General features: G+C 39.9%; 2 protein-coding genes across 5 annotated transcripts; one reads left to right on the top strand and one right to left on the bottom strand.

Moving 5' to 3' along the window:
• Positions 1–5,933: 5,933 nt before the first annotated feature.
• On the top strand, positions 5,934–10,981 carry tac1 (tachykinin precursor 1). Of its 2 annotated transcripts, XM_046418041.1 has the most exons (5): positions 5,943–6,970; positions 8,257–8,359; positions 8,453–8,476; positions 10,635–10,691; positions 10,799–10,981. In XM_046418041.1, exons 1-5 carry the CDS (start codon positions 6,854–6,856, stop codon positions 10,843–10,845), a joined length of 348 nt encoding a protein of 115 aa, XP_046273997.1. In that variant the 5' UTR covers positions 5,943–6,853; the 3' UTR covers positions 10,846–10,981. The 2 variants fall into 2 exon arrangements, with proteins under 2 accessions (XP_046273998.1, XP_046273997.1); XM_046418042.1 differs by lacking the exons at positions 10,635–10,691; positions 10,799–10,981 and adding an exon at positions 9,540–9,844 and having other exon boundaries at positions 5,934–6,970.
• A 558-nt stretch (positions 10,982–11,539) lies between these two features.
• Positions 11,540–23,032, bottom strand: asns (asparagine synthetase). 3 transcript variants are annotated; one of them, XM_046418040.1, is made up of 12 exons: positions 22,925–23,032; positions 21,545–21,800; positions 20,266–20,503; positions 19,970–20,155; positions 19,790–19,891; positions 18,331–18,458; positions 18,104–18,230; positions 16,219–16,325; positions 15,224–15,324; positions 14,124–14,205; positions 13,855–14,010; positions 11,540–13,530 (listed from the first exon to the last, which is right to left on the bottom strand). In XM_046418040.1, exons 2-12 carry the CDS (start codon positions 21,791–21,793, stop codon positions 13,321–13,323), a joined length of 1,686 nt encoding a protein of 561 aa, XP_046273996.1. In that variant the 5' UTR covers positions 21,794–21,800; positions 22,925–23,032; the 3' UTR covers positions 11,540–13,320. The 3 variants fall into 3 exon arrangements, with proteins under 3 accessions (XP_046273996.1, XP_046273995.1, XP_046273994.1); XM_046418039.1 differs by lacking the exon at positions 22,925–23,032 and adding an exon at positions 22,582–22,717; XM_046418038.1 differs by lacking the exon at positions 22,925–23,032 and adding an exon at positions 22,242–22,310.
• Between the last annotated feature and the right edge of the window lie 3,337 nt (positions 23,033–26,369).

The following is a 26,369-nucleotide window of genomic DNA, read 5'->3' as shown; positions in this document are numbered from 1 at the left end:
GGAGGCTTATTAATAGCCCCTGGGCACCAGAGTTTGAACCACAGGAGTAAACAATGCCATTAGGTATAATCAAAGTACTGAGATTCCACAAGCAGGATACTGATTATACAGGAAAATCCCACAAGACACTCAAAATGTAAAATAAACGAGAAGATGTTGGAACACAGAATGCATATTCAGCAAACCTATAAAATATGGGATGATGCTGTTTCGAGATTTAAGTTAAGATTTAAGTTTCAATCAACAATAAATCCAAATGAGTTCCTTACTTGGAAAGATTAACCACAGTCTTACACATACACATTTTGGGAGGGTTCATGTTTGCCTCCTTGGACCTGAAGTGTGGTGTTTTGTGCTCACATTTAAATGGATCAAATGCAATGGCAAAATGAATTACCCTCATGTGAAGTTAATGTGGTCAACTATCAAATATTGAAATATTATTTCATATCCTTGAATCTTTAAATTAAAGGACGTGAAATATTATTTCTTCTTGATTACAAAAAATATTTTTTCCTTTCTTGCACTCTTTACAGCATGTATGTCAAATAAAACAGTTAAAATTGGTTATAACTCTGTTGTTTCTTTGGTTTTTTTTTTGTATGATTGTATTAACATTAGGTATATTTTAAACGTTAAAAAGTTTTTTTAGCCATCGGCACCTATTTAAAATAATCACAATTATGCATTGAAGTTGTGTCCCACAACATGCACGCAATCCTATTACTGAAACCTATTTAGTCTGGCAGAGAAAAAGTAAAAACAGTCAGAGGAAATTATACAATAAAACTTTCCACTAACAACATGGGTAGACCAAGGGTAAGTCCTCTTTTGTGTTTTTCATATTTTTTCTTGACTGGGTGTGTCACTGTTACTCATCAGTTGTACAAATTTTGTTTCTTTATTTTTATAAGTGTGTCCTTGTCCTTGACAGTAGCACTACATTCCACAGCTAGCATCTTATCTTCTTGCAACAAAACTGACATAAGTATTTATTTGCAACCTTGTTACCTGCAACTGTGTTACTGTAATTACAGTAACAAGGTTCCACTGGAGTAACAGAATTGCATCTATTCCAATTCACTCACAAATCAGAATCAGAATCAGAATTCCTTTATTAATCCCTGGAGGGAAATTCTTGTTTCTACAGACAATTGCACATGCAGTATTCCCGACCGAGAAAGGAGAAAAGTGCAGAGTATAAAAATAGGATAAACAAAACTAAAACTAAACTATAAACTAAAATCTCAAGTACAGGTATTTACAAAAGACTGTATTCAAATTTTTTAAGAAAATTTAAAAATACAGGTATGTACAATGTGTAAAAGTAGCCAATATGTACATTGTATATACAAGTGAGTGTGTCCGTCACAGTGCTGAGTTTAACAGTGTGATGGCCTCAGGCAGGAATGATTTCCTGTGTCGCTCTGTGGTGCATCGTGGCAGTAAGAGTCTGTTGCTGAACGAGCTCCTGTAGCTGATCAGCACATTGTGGAGAGGGTGAGAGGGAAAGTCCAGTATAGTTCTTATTTTGGACAACATCCTCCTCTCAGACACCACTGTCAGAGAGTCCAGTTCCTCTCCCACAACATGGCTGGCCTTCTTGATGATTCTATTGAGTCTGTTAGTGTCCCTCACCCTCAGGCAGCTGCCCCAGCAGACAACAGCATATGTGATGGCACTGGACACCACCGACTCATAGAACATCCTCAGCATCGTCCTGCAGATGTTGAAGGACCTCAGCCGCCTCAGAAAGTAGAGGCGGCTCTGGCCCTTTCTGTAGACCATGTCCACGTTCTTGCACCAGTCCAGTTTGTGGTCTAAGTACACCCCCAGGTATTTGTACTCCTCCACCACCTCCACAGTGTCCCCTTTGATGTTGATAGGGGTCACTGGAGCCTTAGTCCTCCTCAGGTCCACCACCAGTTCCTTGGTCTTTGTCACATTGAGCTGTAGGTGGTTTTTCCCGCTCCATGTGACAAAGTTGTCCACTACCGTCCTGTACTCTCTCTCATCCCCCCCAGTAATACACCCAACCACTGCAGAGTCATCAGAAAATTTCTGAAGATGGCAGGACTCTGTGCAGTGCGTAAAGTCTGTGGTGTAAATAGTGAAGAGGAAGGGAGAGAGGACAGTCCCCTGTGGAGCCCCGGTGTTGCTGATCACTTTGTCTGACAAGCAGCACTTCAGGGGTACGTACTGCGGTCTGCCCGTCAGATAGTCTGCGATCCAGGACACCAGTGGGGCATCCACCTGCATCGCTGTCAGCTTCTCAGCCAGCAGCAATCTATTGTTAATTATACTAAAATTTGGATATCTTTGATTTCTGAAACAGGATTTATAATTATGTATCTTATTCGTGAGTAATTGTAACAGGGTTGCAACAAGCATATCACACAATAAATTAAATATCTCATAAAAAGTCTAGCTTTTATGTTGAGCTGGATAAATATCTTTTTTGTGACAGTTCATTAGATGGTTGTCTTTAATACACAACAGAAAATGATAACATAAAGGGCATTTTTTTCCAAGTGTTGATGCTTAAATTGTCCTCTCATTGTGGAAAATGTCATGAAAAATATTTCACCTCCACTCAATAGTCAACAAGGACAAAGTGAGAATAATTACAGTAGCCTACATTGCACTACTCACGACTGCAGACAGGTTGAGAGCACAGATAAATATGCTTCTTAATCCCAAAAGTTTTTTGCGAAAATGTAATTCTGAGCGTTCCTATCATGGCTTGTCATCAGCTGAACAACAGCTCCGTCCCTCCATTCTGTCTGGTCTTTCCCACACAACATTTTTTTGACTTTTTTGACAAAAAAATTACCTAAAACTCTTTAATGTTGAAGTGAAAACAGGTTTCTACAAAGTAATGCCAAGTAATTAAAAATATATCATGTTAAATAAGTGACTGCATAAATATTCACCCACTTTAAAGTGACTGACCTAATTCAGCAGAGGTCGAGCCAACTGGTGCGCATAATCTTACAATTAGTGAAAAAAAGATCACTTCAGTGCAGTGAACTTGTCTCAAGTGATTTTAGTGTAAAAACACCTGGGGAATCGTCATTGCGGAATTGTGTAACTGCTACCCCCCCCGACCCCCCCCCCCCCCCCCCCCCCCCCCCCCCCCCAGTGATGGCCGAGCCCTTTCCCAAATCCTCTGGCTCTGTTTCCTTCAAGGTATACATGCTGGTGGGTTTAAGGTGATCCTCAAAGTATTCCCTCCACCATCTGACTATTTCCTCAATCAAGGTCAGCAGCTCTCCATCCCCACTGTAAACAGTATGAACGAAGTGCCACTTTTGCTGAGTTGGTTGGTGCTAGAGTTTCTTCAGGGCTGACTTAAAGTCTTTTTCCATGGTCTCACTGAACTCCTCCCTCATCTGGGCTTCTGTTTCCACAGCTGCCCGAGCTGGACATCGTTTGGCCTGCCGGTAGCTGTCAGTTGCCTCAGGAGTCCCGCAAACCAACCATGCCCTGTAAGACTCCTTCAGTTTGAGGAGCTCTGAACAGTCACCTGAGCATGGCCACTCCAATTCCATGTCCCCCATCACCACCAGGATGCTGAACGACAGGGCCCCCAATAGGGGCTTCTTCCAGCGCTCATTCCAGCACCTGGCCACCAAAACTGAAGTGCACTTTGTCTGGGCCTTCTCCTTGGACCAGTTTTTCTTGATTAAAGAGTTTAAAGATGTTTTTTTTTTTTTTGTAAATTTTTGTCAAAAAAGCCAAAGTATACAGACTATTATTCCATTTATAAAAGCACTGAAATGGGGAAACAACCAAGGGGATGAATAGTTTTTATAAACACCATAGTCACATCTGGGTATGTTATCTGAGATAATAGCCACATAGTGTAGCCACTGTGTTGTGTTCATGTGAATAACAACCATCTCTCTCACATAAAAAGGTACTGGCAATAAATGTCCTGGCATAAAATATGAAAACGTTCATTTAGGTCATTTTGGGAGGCAATGATAAACAACCTGTTTTGTCATTCAGGTTTCAGGACTCGTTGGAACTTAATTTCAAGTCCTATTTTTATACAGCAACAAGTGTTCAGAAGAGGAACTCTTTGAGTCAGCCCTTATCTGCTGCTGCACCAGGTTCTCACATCAGAAAATTAACTGCACAAGCACCTGCTGTGAAATATCTGGAGAGAACATGAACATGCGGTAGCCCCATTTAAATTATCTCCACATTTTTAATTTGAAAAGAGTGAAAATATGAAATGTAATTTGTGAGTGTGTTTGTATCGAGTCTCAAGGAGTTGGTAAGGGTACCACATGTATCATTTTAACATCAATAAATTATTACCACATTAATTGCCAGTGTAATTACAGTCAAATGAATTACCCTCTCCCTCATTTGACAATGTCTTAGATTACTTTATATACAATTAAAGAATTGCAGTTTCATTAATATCCAGAAATGTGCTTATCTCTGGTGTATATTTTCATGTAAGACCAAAATACAATTGTGCAAATTTTCTGTTCATTAAAATATTTAAACAACCTGATTCTTATTTTACATCCTCCAGGCTATTTTAATTGAAATGTAAGTTCATTTTTTACACCAGGAATTTTTCAATTCAGATTACTCATGTACAGGCACTGTGTTCCTTTGATTCAGGCATCTCTTCCTACAGATGATCTGTTTCGGATTCATTCCATGCACAAAATCAACTTATGCTCTAATATATGCGTGCATGTCAGAGTCTCATTTGCCACCAGATTCCTAATCAAAGTTCAAAGTGTATCCAGTGCGACCAACTACGCAGTCCAGCTGATCATATTACCTACGCAGCGGTATCGACTGCAAGCACCTCTCAGTCTCTCTGGACTCGTGCCCTATTTGTCCACATCTCCCCACATAATCTCCATATCTGTTTATCTCCATGCCCCAACTTCAGTGGCGTCCTGCTCTTTTTACCTCCTACGTCTTGCTTCTCAGTCCTCCTCCTCTGTGGTAACTCCCTCCCATGGTTCCAACAGCTCCATCACCTCTCTCTCTCTCCCTTCTTTCTCTCTCTCTCTCTCTCTCCATCTCTTTCTCCTCACCTCCCCCTTCTGTCTGATAATTGGATGAGCTGTCACAGTTTTGAAGATGATTAAATTCCATGCGGGAGTGGCTCTGTGAACAACCCCCTCCCAACGCATATTAGTGTTGAACCTATCCAAAGTCACTTCACCTGCAAAGGAAGTTTGTCAGTCTTCAGTTTAAGTTCCCCAATTTAGAAGAAGAAATATAATCATGTTTCTGGTTTGGTCAAGACCTTTAATTCTCAAAATTAATAATAATCAAATATACAGACTATCAACATCATTGAGCCAGTCAACGCAAAGCATCCTTCAAAAATCCTCCTGTTAATGTAAATTGGTATTCCATTTTAAATTAATTGAACAAATAGATGAATAACACTCGCCATATAAGACAGACTTAAGTCCATTTCCACCCTGGGGAAAACATTTGCATTTGCCAATAGCACATGGGTAAATAGAATGAACTTATTGTTAATGGAATAAAGGCACTTGAGCAAATCAAGCACTGGCTGAGGTACGTGGACACTGAACTTGGTGAGGCAGTGAAGTCCTCTATTCATCATGAACATCCTACTCTTTAAAACACAGCTTTTCTCATGGAAATCAGTGGCACCCTCGGGTCACACGTCTCTCTTTTTTCACTCAGGCTTTGATATGAGGGGTGTGTAGGCTATGCAGTGTTTTCTTTGAGTGTCGGAGGAAGCTATATATAATTATATATAGCTAAATATATGAGGCATTCGATATAAAGTGTCATAAAAGTCAATATTAAAACGGTACAATTAGTAAAATAAAAATATATCGATTTACAGACTAAAAGCTACGTAAAACCAAGTGCGTCATCATAGGCTTACGTTAGTGTTGTTATGTGAGCGTAGATCCAAGCTCTCATTGAACGTCTGCTTTTAAGACGTCAACAGAATTTTTATTGATTTATTTATTAATTTTAATGTCTCCTCAAAGCTTTCAGAAGACAAGGGACTAAAGTAAAGAAAGTTACAAAATGAGTCACTAAATTTCGCTTCAACTGCGACTTTGACTTTGCTATAGCTTATGAGTTGAAACTGAGTGGAGGCCTAAACGTCAGTATAACACTGTGGTCCCGTCACTCTGATCCTGGGTCAGTGAAACCTCTTCCAGGTGAAGAAGAATAACCACATAAAGCCCATTCATCGCGAGGGCGCACGTAGTTTAATGATGTGGCATATTAGACCATTAGAATTAGCCGGAATGCTGAATGGTAGTATGCTATGGTGTCACAAGGAATTTCTGAATATGTATGATCAAATCAGATCAAATTTAGACTTAATGACGCACATCATTTCCAGTTTGAGCCGTCAGAAGCGCTTCGTCTGGTACTCTAACTAAATTATTACACTGTGTCCTCGTGACTGCGCGCAAGTAATCACACTACTGTAATGACGTTACTGAACCTGGCCGCTTGGGCTCCTATATAGGAGAGCTTGCGAACCTCAGTGGTCAGGAAGACGCACGAGACCGAAGCGGTTGCTGCAGAAGACAGAGCGCGCGGAAAGCTTTGGAGACAGTGACCGGAACCCTGCACAGAGCTTTGACGCACGCACGCATTATGGACTACTGCTGAGCTCGGAGGAAAGACGCAGTGCGCGCAAAGTACAGCAGCTGCTCGCGCCTCAAACCATAGCCTGCTCATTTTGAGTTTTTTTTGTTTTTTTTGTTTGTTTGTTTGTTTTTAACTTGGAAGTTGATAATAGACGGTTATTTTAATACAACGGTAAGTCTAACTGAATCTAACCGCGTCGGCACAAAGCAGAGTTGGCACCATGAAGTTACTGCTTTTACCTGTTTTGATGGCTTTTTTCGCCGTCGCCCAAGTTTTTTGCGAGGAAAACGACCCAAAAGAGGAGGTTGACTACTGGACCAGCACTAATCAAATCCAGGTAGCGAGTAGTAGCACAGCAGGGGGTTATTCTCAATTCTGTCATTCAGGGGGGGAAAAAAAGTAAAGATTAAGTTTGTCTCATCTAAAGGTAGTTTGTTAAAACTGAAAAGAGGCTTAACTTTTAACTTAAGGGTGTCAGTTTACTGAGATAAACTTATTCTCAACACCGAATTTTGGAGTAGTTCGTTTTCTAATGGAGCAGAAATGATGAGATAATATGCATAAAGTATTAGACATGTTGATTATTATATCAGCTCGTTAAATCCAGACATGTTGTGGTCTGGTGGTGTTTTGCCATTTCCAGTCATTCTTTTCTCTCTCCATTAACCGTAATCTGGATTGGAACACGATTAATTACTAATTAGCCCTGAGACCAGAGCATTAACATATGCACAGTGTCGCATTGTGCCACTACAAGGAACTGAAGATGGTTCAAGTCTACCCTGCAAGTGAATCGTTCATCCCTTTAAGGCTTTAAGGTTGATTTTCCAAAAGCAGCAGCGTGAGATAACTCCATCTGTTTTCAGTGCAGTCTCATTCATTTTCCCAGATGAGTGTCAGTCCAGAGACGCACAAGCAGCAAATGCAGATGCAAATTCAGTTAGCCATTATATTATTAATGATTATCAATGCATATTTTACTCTTAACTAAAAATAAATAAATCTTGGAACAAATTGATTTCTAGATGAAACAGTTTACTTAGGGAAAAATAAGCTTTTAGTATTAACAAGCAACATGAGACTGTTGGAGGGCTCTGGGCAGCCAACAGGAAATGAAATTATCTTTGTAAAGTGCACAGTACAGTAGGAGCTGAATCCCAAACCATTTCCATTGAGATGAAAGGCACGTCCTGTGTTTGACATTGTGAGTTGGAAATGCGCCAATAACGTAAACTGTAGGCTGGGGCCATTGTGCAGATGAATGAGCCCACAATAAATCATTACAGCTTAGCGCGTGAGACATTAGTGGCCCCCAGGTCTACATCTCAGCTAGACTAATGCATGCTGTAAAAATATATCCCGAGATGGAAATAGAAACGGTTAATGAAAGTTCAGTATTCAAGCCTTATATGGATTATGACTCTGTGCAGTTTGTGTGTGTGTGTGTGTGTGTGTGTTAGGTAGTGGGCAGATAGATGGATAACCTTATTTTAGGTTAACCTAAAATAAGAGTTTGGAGACTTCAAACATTTCTAATTCTGATTATATAAATACACATTTTTTCACTTTCACCACATTCATCTGATGTCTCCTTGAACATTCATTGAGATATTTTCCCTTCAGGACGGCTGGCTCTCCGACAACCCATTCAGAGAAATCCTCCTGAGGATGACGAGAAAGCCACGGCCACACCAGTTCATCGGTCTGATGGGGAAACGCTCCATGGGTAAGAGCTCGTTCTCATCACCACGCAGGTTTTATTCCCCCCTCCCCCCCTGTGGACCTGTTTTTAAATGTTCCTCTCCCTTTCCTCCCACAGCAAATGCACAGATCACCCACAAAAGTAAGTATCATATGACAGCCACTTGTCAATTTTCCTCAAAAGTCAGTAAGAGGTAAACACTGAGCTTCCATTGTATCCATGCAGCTTCTTGGATGTCTATCAAAATCAGCATGAAATCATATAAATTCCCCAGAACAAAGACGTAGTCATTTATCAGGCAAGTCTCCCCACTCCAGTTAGGAAGCATTTGTGTGATTGGCCTCATACCTCATATCTGATTATTCTTGCTCGCTCTTTGATCACCGTCCAGTAAAAAGCAGCTCGTCTCAATATTTGGATGCCATTGGAGAATGACATCAGTGTCCTCAGTGGTAGCCACGGCCCTGCCCCTGTGTCTTAGACTTAAAATAAAGCTCATCAAAAGCCACTGAGTTATCTAAAAAACACTGCTCTTCATCATATACTAAAACTATATGATCAAATTTGGATTCCTGTTTCTTCATATACTCATAGAAATCAGATGAACTTGAGGGTTTTCGCTATAATTTGCGTTTATTTAACTGATATTAACAGCAGTAAGAAACATTAGAAACATGGAGCCAGCTGGTGTTTTAGGGTTTATCCCAGAACATTGCTCTACAGACATAAACTCACCCCCACTGAAAGAGGAATGAGACATTTGGTTTTAGTGTTTCAGATGCTCTGCTCCAAAAACAGAGAATAAGTGTAAGCACAAAGCAAATATTCTCATATTTTGGCCTCAGTGGGTTGAATATGTATATTTACGGTTAAGAAAGAGTGGGCGAATTGAATGGAGCGCATTATTTTACAGGGTTTAATTAGCTGATGGTGACCACAGATGATTTTGTACGTCGCCATTTTTGCTTTTCTTTTGAAACGCCGGGCCAAATTAATTTGTCAGCAAGGAAGGTGGTTCAGACGTCTGTGTGTGACGAGGAGGAGACCGATAAGGACTGCAGAGCAAAAAGGAACGAGGAGGAGGGGATTTTCCCTCTTCTCTGTCGGCGATTTTTTTTTTTTTTTTTTTTTTTAAATTAGTCACCCACTCAGTGATGCAGCACAGCATAAATAAGTATACATCTAATTTATTCCTCCTATGCAGGCATGACCATAAGTCAGTCATCATTAGGGAGAGGGAGAGTGCCAGGATCAATGCCCCAAGGACATCTGAGAGTTCAATTGGATTGTTTACGCTTGTGATGGATAGAGGGAGTTACGCATTTCACCCTTCACTTCACTGATAATGAGGATGCCTTCTGCCCTTACACTCTTACGCAATTTTTTGTTTTTTTATACAAAGGGACAAATCAGTCAAGAGACAAAAAGACTGGGACAAGGCAAGACAATATTTTGTCATTTCTTCAGTCCAAGTTCAATATTTAGTTCTGAGCAACAAGGGCATATTCTATGAATGTACCATTAATTCTCATCGGTCTATTGCAAATATTGACGTCTATAATGTAAGATATTCCCTCAGAGCTTTACACCCCCCCAACACACACACACACACACACGCCTCATATGATCTTATTACAGCCCATTACTGTGATTGACAGGGGCTCCAGTCAGTCTGTGGTGCAAGTGTGCATCACATTTACAATACTGTAAACCTGATAGGACCTAGTGTCTTATTGGAGTTCATATTGGACCTGAACCAATCTGGTATGCTTTCACAAAACTGTTTCTGTGGTGAAAAGTGCTGCAAACAGGCCCCCGTGAAGAGTTGATATTCTTCTCTCTTCCTGTTTCACTATTTAAAGTTGTTTGAGTGGTTACGACCTGCAGACATACAGTATGTATCACCTGATGACGGGTTGCAGCCAAGCAGAGCTTTGTTTTAAGACACAAAGATTCTCAACCACTGGATTAATTGTCTTGAAATTTGACTGTTTTAAAAAATATATTAAACGAAAGGAAAGTGTTTGTGTATCTCCACCAGTAATCTGGCAGTGTGGAGCAATCAAGAACAAACAAAACAAACAAAAAAATCAAGAAACTCAAATATGACCCATCAGATTTCTGAGAGGGTGGGTGTTGGATCAGGGAGTTGGATCTTTTGAACTCAGGGTTTCTAAAATGTTGGTTACAGCACTGGTTTAAGCTAACTGAATAATACCAATGATTTAGACAATTTGGTCTAAGAGGACAGTTTCAAATGAAAATATCTTTATCTTTTTTCTTTTTTTTCCCCCCTCAGGACATAAAGTCAACTCTTTTGTCGGGTTGATGGGGAAAAGGAGCCAAGAGGAGCCAGGTAATTTAAAGTTAACTCAGACATCAATGTTCTTACTTTATCTATGAAAGTGATTACAAAAATGGGGCAAAATGTATGCTTAAGCTAACAAGCTTTTCCGTCTGCAGAGTCCTATGACTGGAGCACAATACAGACGTACGACAAGCGCCGCTAAGCAGTCATCTCTTCTCCTTCACCTGCTTCTCATCTGGCCGTTCCTCATCCGCTGGAGGGGATCCCAGTGCTGGTTTTGTTTTCTCCAAACTGTCTGTAGCTGTTAGTCAAATAAAAATGATTCTGTTTCCACATCATAGTGATGTAGCAGTGCTGTGCCTGTGCCAGTTTCATTCGTTCCTAGCAGAAGGGAGATCAGGGCGAGGGGAGGGGAAATGGTGTCATCATCGATGTTAGTGTTTTCTGCGAGCGTTTTCCACCATCTGTCACGCTACAAAGACGAAATGTTGTTGTGGACCATCAAAGCAAGGCTGTACCCCAGGGTATGCTGAAAACTGCACTGCCAAAGTCACTGCATAGTGCCTCATAACTGTTTAATTGCAACTGATTGTTCTATATATAACACACTGGGACAGGTTCTCATTTTTGGCTTTCAAGTCTCTTTAGAGGAGCTGTCACGTTCTCCACCTGGACATTTGGTGTGATACGACAGGACACCTGTGTGTTACAGTGGTTTATCAAATATTAAAATTATTTTCTTTACTGGTTCAACTTAAGTTTGGAAGTTGTGGATTCCTTGCGATATTTAAGTGAAAAAAAAAAATCAAAATAAAAAAATAAACCTGGAGTTCAGAGCATCTTGGCTGGCTCAAGGTCGCACTCTGGTGGACAACAGAGACACTACACGAAGACGATACACTTTAGAGGTGAATTTATTTTAGCAGCATTAAGTGGAGACAATGACACAAAGGAGGAAGAAATTCAGACAAACAACTAAATAGTAATGAGCTGGACAAAATTAACTACAAATCTGATGAAACAGCCCTGAATTAAATGGTTTTCAGAAATACGAACCTTACAGTGATCACTTTATCCTCAAGGTGTCAGAGATTGATAATGTAGTTAACAGTTATTGAATTGCATGTATATTGTCAGGAGATATTTTTTTCCAATTTTCTGCAGTTTGCTCTCATATCTCACGTGGATGAAAACCTCTGACATGCTGTATTTAACTTTTTTATTACAATATTCAAAAAGCTGACATACATATACCTGTAACACACTTGCAACAAATGTCTGTTTGCATAGCCAGTCCTAACCAAAGACGTAATTCCCAGAGCAGAGCGGCAGAGGTGACATTAATGAGTGTGAAAAGCCATGTCAGTTTCACATATGAGTCACCTCTGTCCATGAGAAACTGTTAAGATGTCCTTCACACAAATTGCATAATATACTTGTCAACAAGCTGGAGCATCAGCCATTTTAGTATTAGCACCTCTAAACAGAGCAATCCATTAGTGGTTAAACTCCAAACCAACATACACCATTTTCTGAACAGGCGTCCAATGCAGACAGGCCGAATAATCAGCATAAAGGCAAGTCGATCTCAAGCTATTAAAATATATTCATCATCATGTCTACTGTAACTTATGAGGCCACAGTATCTAAGAAGTACCAGCAGGAAAATGCTCCCGAACTGTCCAGTTACAGTATAACAACACTGTCCCTCCAGAAGAAAATACCACATTCAGAAGGCAACCTCATTCAGGTCAGTGATTTAGGTTAGGCCTCATCACTAGAGCAAGACTGATGTGGCGTTTGAGAACAGTTGTTTTTTGTTTAATCAAAAATGATATGGTAAAAAAACCCCAAACATATTAGTGCCCTTGAATAAAAATCCTAAAAACTCCAAATCTAGTCTAACAGCAAGTAAAACATGATGCTAAAGCTCAGATTTATGCAACACAAGAGTGTTTTAGCCAGGTAAGCAGCTCATCAGGGAAGGTTTTAGAGTCAGACACCGTAGCAGCTAAGCAGCAGTCTGTCTTAGAGTCCCTAAAAGAAGATGAGGCTTGTGATTAATGCAAAGGATTATCAATATCACATTTCTAATCTCTGCAAATTCATTTTAATCACTTAATTAATGAGATATAAGAAAAGCAATGTCTGCCTGGAGGGTAAGAAATAGAACTCAGGGCAAATTGTATACTTTCAATGATTAAGGCAAAAGAAATTATGAGCCTAAAAATATATAGGACAAAATGTGTAAAATATTTTGAATTAAACATTGTATGAATTTAAAACTGTCCTGTGCTTGAAAGCAAAATAGTTGAAAAAAAACAAAAAACCCAATTTGTAGTAAGTGGGCCAGCACAAAACAAAGCAGAAAACAACCTCACAGGTGTGGTCCACTTAAATACACTGCATACAGTACGACCCTAACGTTCAGTATGTGAATGAATTTTGCAGATGTATAAATAGTGGTCCCAGAAGATGCCCTCCACTACTTTTTCAAAGCTATTGAATAACTGGTGCTAAATCTGTGACATCACACTGAATGAGGTCTAATTTAATCTGAGTTAAACAATGTAAAGCTAAATACGCTACATGTAGAACGTTTCATGAATGTGTTAAGAAGCCCCAACATGTTGCTGACAGACAGACAGACAAAGGCACACCGCTGTTCTACAGCTGTTCATTGATCTTTATCGGTTTTGTAGATAGACAGGGTCCGGGCTGATGGGTCAGTGGCATTGATCCAGCGTGGCATCCAGTAATGGGAAAGCCATTTAGCCCGGCCTGGGTAGTGCTTCTCGAACACCTGTCTGAAGTAGTAGGCCTCTTTGGAGCATGGAGGGTTGTGAGGGAACGTCTTATGTGCCTTCCCCATCTGGTCGTCATTCACCTGAGAGAGTACAAGGGGCAAGTCAGACACTGCGGGACCATACATACTGTGTTCTTCCACAGAAGAAGAACACATAGGACAGAAATACAGCTACATTTGAGATCTCTGTTCGCTGCAAAACATTTTGTTTTCAGTCTAACACGCGTTTGAGGCCTCACTCCACCACACTTATAGGAACCTTCCTGGTGGGCACAAAGCCCGAGATCAGACCATATTTCCCTACTTTTGTTTTTTTGAGAGTTTTCGCGGCTTGAGTCAAACACACTGCTGAACAACAGAACAGTCACAGGTCTTCCAGGTCTCCCGTCGTTCACTAACACCTACCATGGACTCCAGGTGCTCCTGGAGGAAAGTGTACCAGGACTTCTTCACAGACATCATGCCGTCACTGAATGCCTCTTTGCGCCTCCACAGGATCTCCTCAGGAATCAAGTTAAGACCTTTGAAAGAGTCCCTCAGCAAATACTTCTCAAATCCATGCTGTTTACACAGGACATAGAACTCTATTACTACAAAGCAATGCTAGAACATTGTCTTCAATAATCAATGTTTCATGTGCTCAGATGATGAAACAGCTGGAGAGATCAACCGACCTGAGGAATCCTCATCTCCTCAGGCAGAGAGAGGTAGTACGCCGTGAATCTGTGGTCCAGGAAAGGCACTCTGAGCTCCAGGCTGAAAGATAAGGAGGAAGATCAGAGCAGTTAAATAAAAATCTAAAATTCCAATCCATAATTCATCATTAATCACTACAAACGAAGAGGCAGGAAGACTGCGGGACTTCTGAGTACAAACTACAGCAAATAATTCCGAGTTATTTGCAGTTTCTCACTACATTTTACCATATAACTTAAAGGCACTGGCACTTTAAAACAGTTAGTAGCCCCATTAATATCAATTATCAGTGTTCTTCATTGGAGTACTTTCATTTTTAATTAATTTCTTTATATCAAACCAGTATTACCTTATTTAGCTGGTTTCATTCCTGTAGCTCAGACTGCTAATCATGGTTTATTTAATTAAATCTTTGCTCTAATTATAATGCATGAGTGATTTTGCTTGTTAACGCACTTTAATCGCGTTACTGTTGTCCACTTCATCTTTTTCCCCTCATGAAGGAGTTACTTTTAGTGGTTAAATTAAACAAAAAAAAGATCTGAAAACCTTTCAGGTGCTTCATCAAGGCTACTGAAAATTAACATTCCTAAAAGCTCACTTTAAGAATTAATGCAATTTCTAATTTCAGTCCATTAAGTCAGTGTTTTTCTTCTCAATTAATTAACTGACTTGCAAAATGAAAGCACAAAAAAACATCAGAGTATACTATTGGAGTATATGCTCTTCTTGAGTACAGAGGTGCAGGCAAGACAGGTGTTAAGGGATGTACAATGTGTATTTTGTTGTTGTTAATTACTTGTCACAGTTGATACTAATAAGCTAAATGATAATTTCACATTTCACAAACTGTAGTCTACACTGTGTGTGGCTTTACCCAACCGCAGCCCTTTGACGTCATGAGCGTGACAACACCATACTGCATTTGTAAATGAAAGAAATCAGTCTTTATATCACCGGCTCTATTCACCAGTTCTGATTTCCTTATCTGATAAGATAATCAAAAATTTTTGTTTCGTTTTGTTTGCCTGAATTCCTCAGTGGTGGCAGTGTTGGGTAACGGAGTGACAGGTGTTACCCATGCGCAGCAGTTGTGCGATCAGCACGGAGGACATCAAACAGGTAAAGCTCCTTCATTAGTCGAATACTGTCCTCCGCAGCAGCTTTGGGAGATGGAGCCTGGTGGAGGAACACAACTCTGTTAACGTCTACGCTTTGTTAAAGCCCATTTCAAACTCAGACGCTGCATTCACCTGATGGCATTTTAACACAGACACATGATGTCATGTCACTTAGACACAAAGGTCCCAAAGACATTGTGCTAGACCAAACCTAGTAAAATCTCTGTAACACTTCCAATATGGCTGAGGTCTGATGACCATAAGGGCTGCAGCAGCGCAATGAAACATACTGAGAGATTCAGTTTTCTTACGTCAATGTAATAAATGCATTACCTCAGTCTTCATCTCTTATCCACAAAGAAAATAAAATCAATTTAATAAACCATAAAATACCAGGAAAGAGCCTGTTTTAATTTACCGAGGAGATTCTACTCATACCAGTCTATGAAAACTATTTAAACCCCTTCCAAATGTTCCTCTTAATATTTTTTTATCTTCAGTCATGCCAAGTGCATTTATGAATAAGTGAATATCCAGCAAAATGATGGACATACAGCATGAAAGAACTCAACATCCCATCATTCAGTGCTTGTTCTCTCTCTTTAGATGTCCTATCGTGTCTGAGAAAAGCAGCAAGGAACATCAATGTAAGAGCCAGCAATGTTACATAACACTTGCCAGAGAAGAGCTAAACATCTGATTATCTTCACCACACTTGGTTAGTTCAACTACATCAGTCTTTCAGTAAAAAACAAAATCTAGCACTGTGTACTACCTTCAGGGGTTGCACTTGGTCACATGGCATTCCATATATTCCTACTTACTTCCAGTTCTTTTTTCCTAAATTGATTTGTGGTGTTCCCAAACTTTTTGTTGTTTGCAAAAAAGTAAATAAATAAATAATAAAAACAAAATGACCTGAGTAGAAGTGAGTGGTTTCTGGAGAACTTGCCTTGTGGAAGTAAATGTATCCCTGCGTTAGCTCGTCAGAACCCTCTCCAGAGAAGATCACCACGCTGTCCGACTTCTCCCTGATGTACTTTGAAATCAAGTACATCCCTGTAGTGGAAGACAAAGAGAGACACGTGTGATTACAAAGCGACGGCACAACGACACTGTCAAATGACAATGTAAATTCCGACAGTAGAATAAAATGATGCATGTAGAAGCATTTGAACGCAGACTACAATACAGCCTTGATGATTCTCACTGATGCACACAGTTTGTTCTCAGGCTGGTCATGAAGGGCTGGACATTCCTAACAGATGTTCTCTTGTGGAGCGCTTTTCAGTGCCAAAGCTCAACATAATGTCATGGAACTACACCAAATTCAAGTTTTCAACCAGTAAAATAAAGTGACAGCAAAATATGAATTACCGTAATTTCCTGACTATTGAGCGCACCTGAATATAAGCCGCACCCACTAAATTTAAAAAGAAAAAAAAAAACTTGTACATATATAGGCTGCAATTGTCTATAAGCCGCAGGTGTCCACGCTGTCAGTCTCTCTTTCGTTGTCTCTCTCAATGTCACTTTCGTCTCGAGGCAAAATCCATAAATTAGCTGCATCATTGTTTAAGCCGCAGGGTTCAAAGTGTGTGAAAAAAGTAGCGGCTTATAGTCCGGAAATTACGGTACTATAAAAACATACACGACATAATTCACAATGAATGCACTCTACATAAATACATGCTACTTAAGTATAATGTGTTTGATTTCAGTATATGGACACAATTCATTTTTCAAGACGGTGAGTTTGTTTCAGTTATTCCATATTTGAAGATTTTATTACTATATATCATTATACATTATTGGATTGTTGATTTCATATTTTTTCACTGATATAATGATGTAGCACTGGGTTATGGCACAGTGAAAGTGAAAATATATTCTGACCCCCAGGGCCTTCCACCATTTCACTAATCTTACTGGATTCCACAGCGATTGAAACAGGTCAGTCAGGAGGAAGAGGAATGCAGTGGCATTCTCAGACACATTTCTGTCACATCAGCAGAACAGTGAAGCTTTCAGTCGTACAGAGGTTTACACTTACACAAAACGATTTTACTGTTGCATTACATTTTGGTTGCATACTGTAATTTGGATCAGAAGTGTGCACAGATTCTGAAGCTATGAATTCCTTGTTGGGCACGCTCAGTCGGTTGTCGTCACATCTTGTCATGGTGGATTTTAGTCCAGTGTGAGAAATGTAAATTTATTTCTTAAACAAAACAAGATATCTTTTACAGAATTAATGCAAGATGCCAACAGTTTAAGAGAACAAATTATACCTCCTACCAGACAAAAAATATAAAGTACAATATGTATTAATACAAAACACTGAATAAGTAAGATTATTTCACTTGGTATAAAAAATAAGAAATAACCTTAAAAGCCTAAATGCCAGTTACCAGTTTATTAAGCACATCATGCAGTGCATCTGGGAAGGAATTCACACAGCTTTGCTTTTTCCACATTTAGTTATGTTACAGTCTCATTCCAAAATGGATTAAATTAAATGTCTCCCTCATTTTATAGCCCTTTATAGCTATGCTGCCATAGGCTTAGACTGCTGGAGGACTCATCAGGATACAAGGAGCCATCTCCTCTCCTCTCCTTGTGTCTCACACTCTCTCTGTGTCTTCACAGATTTCTCCAGAGCTCCATCCACCAGCACCAACCTCCACCTGCATCACCTCCTTCCCTCTGCTTCTATCCTACCTGCCGTCCCTGCTCATCAACCAACCTGCTGCTCCTGCTTCCCCTGTTCACGGTCCAGCCTGCCCACCAAAAATGGGCTATACAAATAAATACCCCACATTATACCCCACACTCACCTACAGAGGCACGTATGGTGGTGATGTCATAGGTCTCCAAATGAAAGATGACTTCCTCTATAGCCTGGATGCCTTCCTCCGCAGTAAAGTTCAACTCATGATGTTCACTACCAATGTGAGCTGCAACCTGACAAAAACACAATCGACTTACTTAAAACACAAAATCTGGTTCTTTTCCTTTAACCTTGCTGACAAGGTAAACATCTGAAAGCCTTAGAAGGACTCACCTTGCGAGCAGCTATGATGTCTGGACTGTCCTCTGACCCAATTGAAAATGTCTGAATAGGATACTGCAGCTTCTCCTCCTTGGCCAGCTTCACCAGTGTAGCAGCAACCAAACTGGAGTCTAAACCACCTGAAGATCATGAACAAATAACACATTAATCTCCACTTGTTTCATCAAGGACACATTCCAGAAAATAACTAAATTCAGGATAAGTTGGTGACAACATAAATATAGATGAAATAAGTTTGGGTGCATGAAAGAAAATTTTACTGTTAATGTTTCAGCAGAAGCACATTCCAATTCAATTTATTTAAATAGTGCCAATTCAAAACAAAAGTTATCTCATGACACTTTCAAAACAGAGCAAGTCCATCTCTTTAAACTTTATTACAGAGCAGAGATGCAGAAACCTTGGAGCAGACCCAATGCCTGGACTGACAACAAGCCATACCACTGGCCTCTATCTTACATTCTCTTGACATTATTTTTTATGTATTTACTGAATGTGTTGTGAAAATTAGCATGTGCCAATCAGCTATACAGAAGTTAGCTTTAGGGTTGGTCACACCCAGTGTTTATGCAGTGATTAATTCAATTTTTTTTTCTTTCAATAGAGATGCTAAATTGAATGAATTCACTCATTCAGTTCAGCGTATGCCCAGTCTCACACTCTAATCTGTGCCATGGGCCAATAGGAATCTTCTCAACAGTTCTTATCTTGAGTAAACATGGAGTCCAAAATAAAATCGATTCAGTTTTATTAAATCAGTTTATACTAGTTCTCTACAGTTCTCTACTGTGATAACTGCTCCACAAAAGACATGGTTTGCAGTCACTCTTGAGACTGAAGCTGATCCTTAAAATGCATTTCCTGAATTAACCCTTGTACCTTATTGTCCAGTTAGCAACCGACTTTGAAACCGTGCTAACTCCTGCTTGATAGCAAGCTATGGCCGACTTGGACCAGCGTGTTACTTGCTAGCCAACAAGCTGCTCATCCGACATGTCACCCATTCAGCATGTTTGGGATGCTCTGGATCAACACGTATGGCAGCAAACTCGACTACTCTATGTGAAGGAAATGTGCTGCATTGCAAGAGGCCTATGGTCATCACACCAGATACTGACCCACCATCCCCCATTCTGTGGGGTATCTGTGAAAAAATGCACATCTGCAAAGCTAATCATGTCACGCCCATAGCTCATAGCTGCACCTTGCCATTGTGACCAGTCCAAACCGTATCTACGCAGTAATAACTTGTTTAATCAGCATCTTGATATGCCACATCTGTCAGCTGAATGGACTATCTTGGCAAAGGAGAGGTGCTCACTAAGAAAGGTTTTAACAAATTTGTGCTTAAAATCTGAGAGAAAAAAATTTTATGTGCATAAAACAGTATTAAATCTATTATTTCAACTGTGAAAATTTGCTAAGTGTACATGGCACAACTTTAGCTTACCTGACAGAAGACAGCCAATCCTCCTGTGGGCCATGAGACGTTTCCTTACAGCATTCTCAAACAGGGTTCTGATGGTGATTTTCACTGTTTCTTCCTCAAAATCTGTGGGCGCATCGGTATTTTAAAATGAAATTCCAAACACGTATCAAATGCATACTTTAACGTGAGTTAACAACATACTTGTGGGCAGCCTCTCCACGGTGTCGTAGATGGCATGCGCAGGCTCCTTTGTGCAGCAGTGAAACTGCTCCATTTGAATGGACTGAACTTTGCCATTCTGCTTCAAATCAAAGACTTCAAAGTGTCCAGGGAGAAAGGGGACGATGTCCACAGGGGTCTCAGATGGATGAGTAAGGTCTGTAAGCCCTGTGATTGAAATAACCATAAATTAACCGATGCTAGGAGCTGTAAAACATTTCTCACAAGACTATAAAAGACTCAGACTAGTAGACAGTAGCAATAAACTATCCCACTACCTTTGGCTTCTGAGCAGACTGCGAGGAATCCATCGTCTGTGAGGAATTTGAACAAAGGCCGAACACCATATGTATCTCTTCCCAGAAAAACTTTTCTGTTGGCAGTGTCCAGCAGAACAAAAGCAAAGACACCATCCAGGAGAGAAGCCATCTTCTGGATGCCAAAGCGTTCATACAGATGGAGCAACACCTCTCCATCCACTTTAGTCTGGTAATCAAACTCAAACTCCTTCCCCAGCTATTGGAGATATAGCACAGACAGGGTTATTTTAAGCAGACACAACAGCTGTAATGAATAAATGAAACAATACCCCCATTTCAAGAGGGTTTAAATTCTGAATTATGTTACAAAATAATGTGAATCAGCTGCAGCTGTATGAAGAAAGGAACAGAGAGACTGAAACAAAAGGACAACAACATGCTGATACTACAAGCCTGGGAGTTTAAAGCCATGCTAGCAGCTCTGTGATCCTGTTTTTTGGCACAGTGGTGCTAATGTCACTGTCATGATGCAAACAAACTTAAAATGACAATGTTAACATGCTTGTGTTTAGCACATGTAAAATTGTTTACAAACTTCTCCACTTTAGTTTAGCACGCTAGCATGCTAACATTTGCTAAGTGGTGCAGACAAAATACAACTGAAGCTGATGGGAATGTCATCATGTTGCAGGTACTTGGTCAAAAACCAAAGTATTGGACAAACTGAAATTATTACCTGATGATGAAGATAAAAAGTAGCTATTGAGTCAGGCTGTAGGTCCACCACCTTGGTCTCTAATATAATATTCAGTGCAGACATTTGGGGTTCCCAGAGGGCAAAACCATTTGGCTTTGACACTGACTTTTACCTGTAGCGCCACCAGCAGGTTGACACTGTGGTTTCAGGTGAACTGTTTTAGCAGTTATTGGAGTCTTGCCATAAAATCTGACACACACATCATTCATCGTTCAGGACCAAGTGTAATCACTTTTGTGATCAATTTATGATTCATCTTGCACCATCATGAGGTCACAATTTTAACTCACCAAATACTGTGGTTTTTTACCTCTAAGCTGCAGCTGTACTAAGTGTTTGGCGCTACTGAAAGTGATCATGGTAAAGACTGCTAACAGAAGAAGCTGCTGCTGGCATGCAATACAAAGAAAACAGACCTGGAGCCTGACCAACAAAACAACCAGGAAATTATACTATTATTATTATTATTATTATTAGCTCATTGCAAATAGTGTATGTGAATATGTTAGGGGATAACAGAGGCGTTCAGCATATCCTTACAGTGTGATGGTTGTAAATCTCTCCATTGTAGCAGAGCCACAAAAAAGGGAACTTCTTGATGCGCAAGGGCTGCATGCCATACAACTGGTCCACAATAGCCAGCCGGTGGAAGCCAAAACAGCAGTTGGTGAAGCCATTGACATTCTCAAAGCGAAAGGCGTCAGGGCCCCTGTGAGCGATCTTCATGGCACTGGTGCACTGAACTGATAGGCACTCATCACTGCCAAATATTGCCCAGATACCACACATTTTGCAGCTGTAGATGGAGAGAGAAAAGAGAGACAGACATATGCAGTGATGACTAGTATGTTGTATAATTACACAACCAAATAGTAATAATCTGAAATGGAAAAAAAAATAACAAAGTCCAGTATCAAGAACCGTTTGATTTTAATCATTTGGGAAGTTTCCTAATCTGTTTGAAAGCTTTGATTTCTGAGAAATGCAAGTAAGGTAGTATAAAGAGTTAATGTGAGTAAAAAGGCAGGAGTTACTGCAACAAACAGATTCAAAGGGGCGGCTGTTTCACCTGGCCTTGAGTTCCTGAATCACACAGGATCAGTTTACAGATAGAAAGAAGCACACAAGTCCGCAGAGACATGCCGTGCCTTCCGGCTACAATGTGCCGGAGGATTCATTTGTCCAAGGAAGAGAAAGGACTGGTATTGTTGACACACAGGGTTACTAACTCACACACATTTTCACTTTCCCACGCCTGAATGCAGCAGCTAACATGTGGACGTCAAACTTGGCAGCTACATTTTCCGAAATGCTGTCAAACCACATACTGAACTGTATGACAAACGAAGAACACAATATACTATTAGTGGGATTTTCTTTTCAAAAGCACGTTTCCTTTAATTTATCTAATAACGTAGGCGGCTAATTCTTGATAAATGAGCACACAAAGTCAATGGCTGACTCATAAATATCCGCTCATCCTTTGAAAGAATTATTGGCTTAGGTATTCAGAGACACGGTGAGATATTTAAAATTCATTCTGTGCACGATACAGACATGGCTGTTCAACGACTCACCTGAACGTGAGCTTTAACATCATTATAGCAGCAGGCGTACCGAGCGGACGGAAGTAACGTGAAATGAAATATCTTGAGTCAAGATGCTGCTCGGTGGTTCGTGTTTACGCCGAATTTTCAGAAACATCCCACTAATTCTGAATTGGTGAAAAATCATGTTCTATAAGAGCCTATGTGCGCTTTGTCATCGATAGCCCAATAAAGTACATTTGAAATTTCAGGAGTTTGGGGAGCGGGATTCGTTTTAAAACTAAATTCGAGTTAAAGTCACGGTTTCTGTCCACACCACGGGAATGTAAATGCATAGACAACACAGACATTCAGTCCAAGCTAAGACACTCACCTTTTTCTCCAAATGATATCCGTAGAGATGAGAACTGAGACAGTTGCAGCACTTGCCCGTTCGTACTGACTCTAGTTAGGCAAGAGGAATGTGCAACCGGAAGCAGTGATCGTGTCTTCAAAATAAGAGGGTTAATCTACCTACTAGCCCTACACTCATCCAAGAAAAGCAACGGCAATGTAGCTAAAATTAAATCACGTTTTGAAATCGACAGATTTTTAGAGCTGCTTAATGCTTGACAGACATACAGCAGTTGTGTGTCGCATGGACATCATATTTGTGATTTATTTTGAAGGATATGGCGACAGATTGTTATTTCAATTTTGTTCATTTGACGGTTCACGTCCGACTGCAACACGAAGTGCTGTTGCATCACCTACAGAAGTGGCATTTGTAGTCAATGGTGTTATCACGTAAAGTAGTAGTTACACTGAATGCGGACATAGGTGCCAAGGTAATGGCCTAGCTATGTGCCAATGAGATCCTTGACTGTGGAGATGCACAGTGACGTGACATAAATAATTTTACTCCATCAGCTCCAGTAGAAAGGGTTTTATTTTTAGGTCCACATGCTTGTGTTTTCCCCCTGCCATCTTGAATCTCTACATGCAAGGTTGCATCACCAGGGAAGGGTGCATGCTGATGCAACAATCAGCACCTAAACAAAATATTTAAAAAAAATCCTACTAAAACATCAAATAACTTTGCAATCAACCACACGAATTGAGTCAGAAATAATTCAGTCAGAGGCTTGACATGCATAATTCTTTAGAGCACTTTTAGTCTGGGGATTGTTTAAGCTTAAAATGGTTTCAGATGAGTGCAGTCTTAATCCTACAGCATATTGGACTTCACACATGTGGCTAAATGGTAACAAATACCTGCAGCCAAGTTCCACGAGCTGGTGGAAGTAAGGACGGACATGTTCAACATAAGGATGCATTGCTCAGCTGTCTACATACTTTTGGTCATATAGCTTTTTACAAAGCTGTCCACAGAATGCTGGAATATCTTTGGACCAAGACAGATCAGGTGTATTTGTTTAGTTTGGTACTTCCTAATGATAAGCATGGAATTATTAAGTATAAAAATAATGTTTATGATGAAAAAATACTTTATAAAATACTTATACTAGATAGATAGATAGATAGATAGATAGATACTTATTCATCCCCAGGGGAAATTCACAGAATTCCAGTAGTATCCACAGACATAAGATAAAAAGGCATGAAATACTAATAAAAGCACACTACTGAAAGATTAAAAAAGCCATTAAGATATGGAGCATTATAATTACATTTTTACCAGCACAAAATGCAGTCCTTTTGTAAATAAAGAGAAACACAGCTTAGTTGGTGGATTCCAGAAAAACATGTATGCACACACAACATGCAACATGCACACTGCCTTAATGTTCTGATGCACCTATTCAACTACATTTCTTGATGCTAATAGCTATTTTAACATGATCATGTCATGCTGGATGCCAAGGATAAGCACACAATGTGTGTGTAGGTGTACAATTTTTTATTTATTGATCAACTTTACTAACGTAGCTAGTGTTGTGCAAGCAAGCAAATTTAATTTATATAGCACCTTTCACATACCTTTCACAGTTTCAGTTATTCATGAGGATGGATTTTTAGAGAGAGTCTTTCCAAGCTCCAGAGGAGCTACTTTATCCAGCAGTTATTAGTAAATGGTCGCACTTAAGTCCACACATTTCCATCTATTGTGACAGTACTGCATTGAATTACAGTACTGCATTGAAAAACTGACAGTCATGGCCTCGTCTGTGAAATACTGAAGACTGAGCGTCCAAATTAAAGCAAATGTCAAATACATTTGTGTTCACTGACACATAAATCCTTAGAGCCAACATAATGTAGGATCTATGCCTATGTCTATGTGTAAAACAAAACTCCAGAGCGTGCACACCCATGTGGCAGAGACAGACACATGTTGCCTAAACTGAAGAATTAAACAATATTAGATCAGTATGAGGACTAAAGTCCCCAACTGTGAGGACCTCGTCCAGCATTATAATAGATGATAAAACATCTGCAAAATCTGATAAAAAGGAGCTCCTCAGGCATAGTTCTTGCTAAATTAAAATACATACAGTGTATGACAAGCACTCTTGATGAAATACAAGCAGGTTAATTCCTGTTGCATATACTGTTGTCTGTCACAGCGTTTTTCTTGTACCTGATGACTTCAATGTAAAAATAAAAAAAGCAATCCTGTACATAGTGGCTTTAATCATACAGTTTCATAGTTTTTAAAGCTTAAATGTACATACTCTAGCACTGGCCACACAAAACTGCTGGAAACAGTGAAACAATGAATGAATGGATGTACCCATGTGTTGCAGCGGTGGACCTCAAACAGGTCAAGTTCCTCCATCAAACCAACACTTTCCTCTGAAGCCCCTCTGGGACTTGGAGCCTGGAGGAAACATTCTGTCAGAAACTCAACATCAGTAATGCGAAGCATCACCTCATACCACCCATCAGTCCATTCCACAGTTTATCTGTGTCGAAGTCACACTGGCAACAAACTATGCAAAGTAGTCCATACACCCTTCTCCCTAGCTATGCCCTCCAGCTGTGCCCAGGGACCCAAGGAGTTCCTAAGCTAGATGTTTAATTCCCAAAGTGTCATATGGGTCTACCATGGGGTCTACTCTAAGTTTTGAATATATGCAGAATGCCTCCATAGGGAGTGACAGGAAGGAATTCTGAATAGGCACCCAACAACTTCAACTGACTCCTCAGAATTTTAAGGAGCAGCATTTCTACTTTGAGTTTCTTATGGATATCTGAGTCCTCACCCCGTTTATTAGTCCAGACACCCTGCATAGGAAACTAATTTAGAACATTTTAACAATGATTTCAATGATGATTCTTACATTCAATACCTAGAACTCAATAACCACTTTTGTATTTTCTAAGGGTTTATTATTTGTGACTTACTATTCATTATTTGTTTAAGTGTAGTTTTCAATTACCTGAAACAGAAACACTGCAAAAGTTATTCACTTCAAACTTTCTGCATAGTCATCAATCACAGCATCATGTGATATGATTTCATGCTGAAGATAGTGTACAGTGGGTTTATCAGCTGCCAGCTGCTGGGAGTGAGAGCAGTGAGGACTGAATCAAAACAGCAGAGTTGAAAACAGCAATGAGCTAATAAATGTTTTTTTGTTTTTTTTTTGTTTTTTTTAAAAAAAAAAACCTCCGAGGGGAAGTGCAGCTGGTGATAATTCTTTGAGTTTGTCTTTATGAGCATCTAATTCAAATTTCATGTAGCCATTGATTTACTGTTGTTATAAAAGTAGATCACATGATCAGACATAAAAGTATCATATATTGAGTGCAACCTTAATTCGGCCTATAGACTGTACACTAAGATGACTTCCTCCCAGTGGAGTGCTGCCATG

Source organism: Scatophagus argus, chromosome 17 (assembly GCF_020382885.2).
Source record: "Scatophagus argus isolate fScaArg1 chromosome 17, fScaArg1.pri, whole genome shotgun sequence".
Taxonomy (NCBI): domain Eukaryota; kingdom Metazoa; phylum Chordata; class Actinopteri; family Scatophagidae; genus Scatophagus; species Scatophagus argus.
The sequence above is the reverse complement of the archived record's forward strand: the minus strand, read 5'-3'. Positions and strand labels throughout refer to the sequence as shown.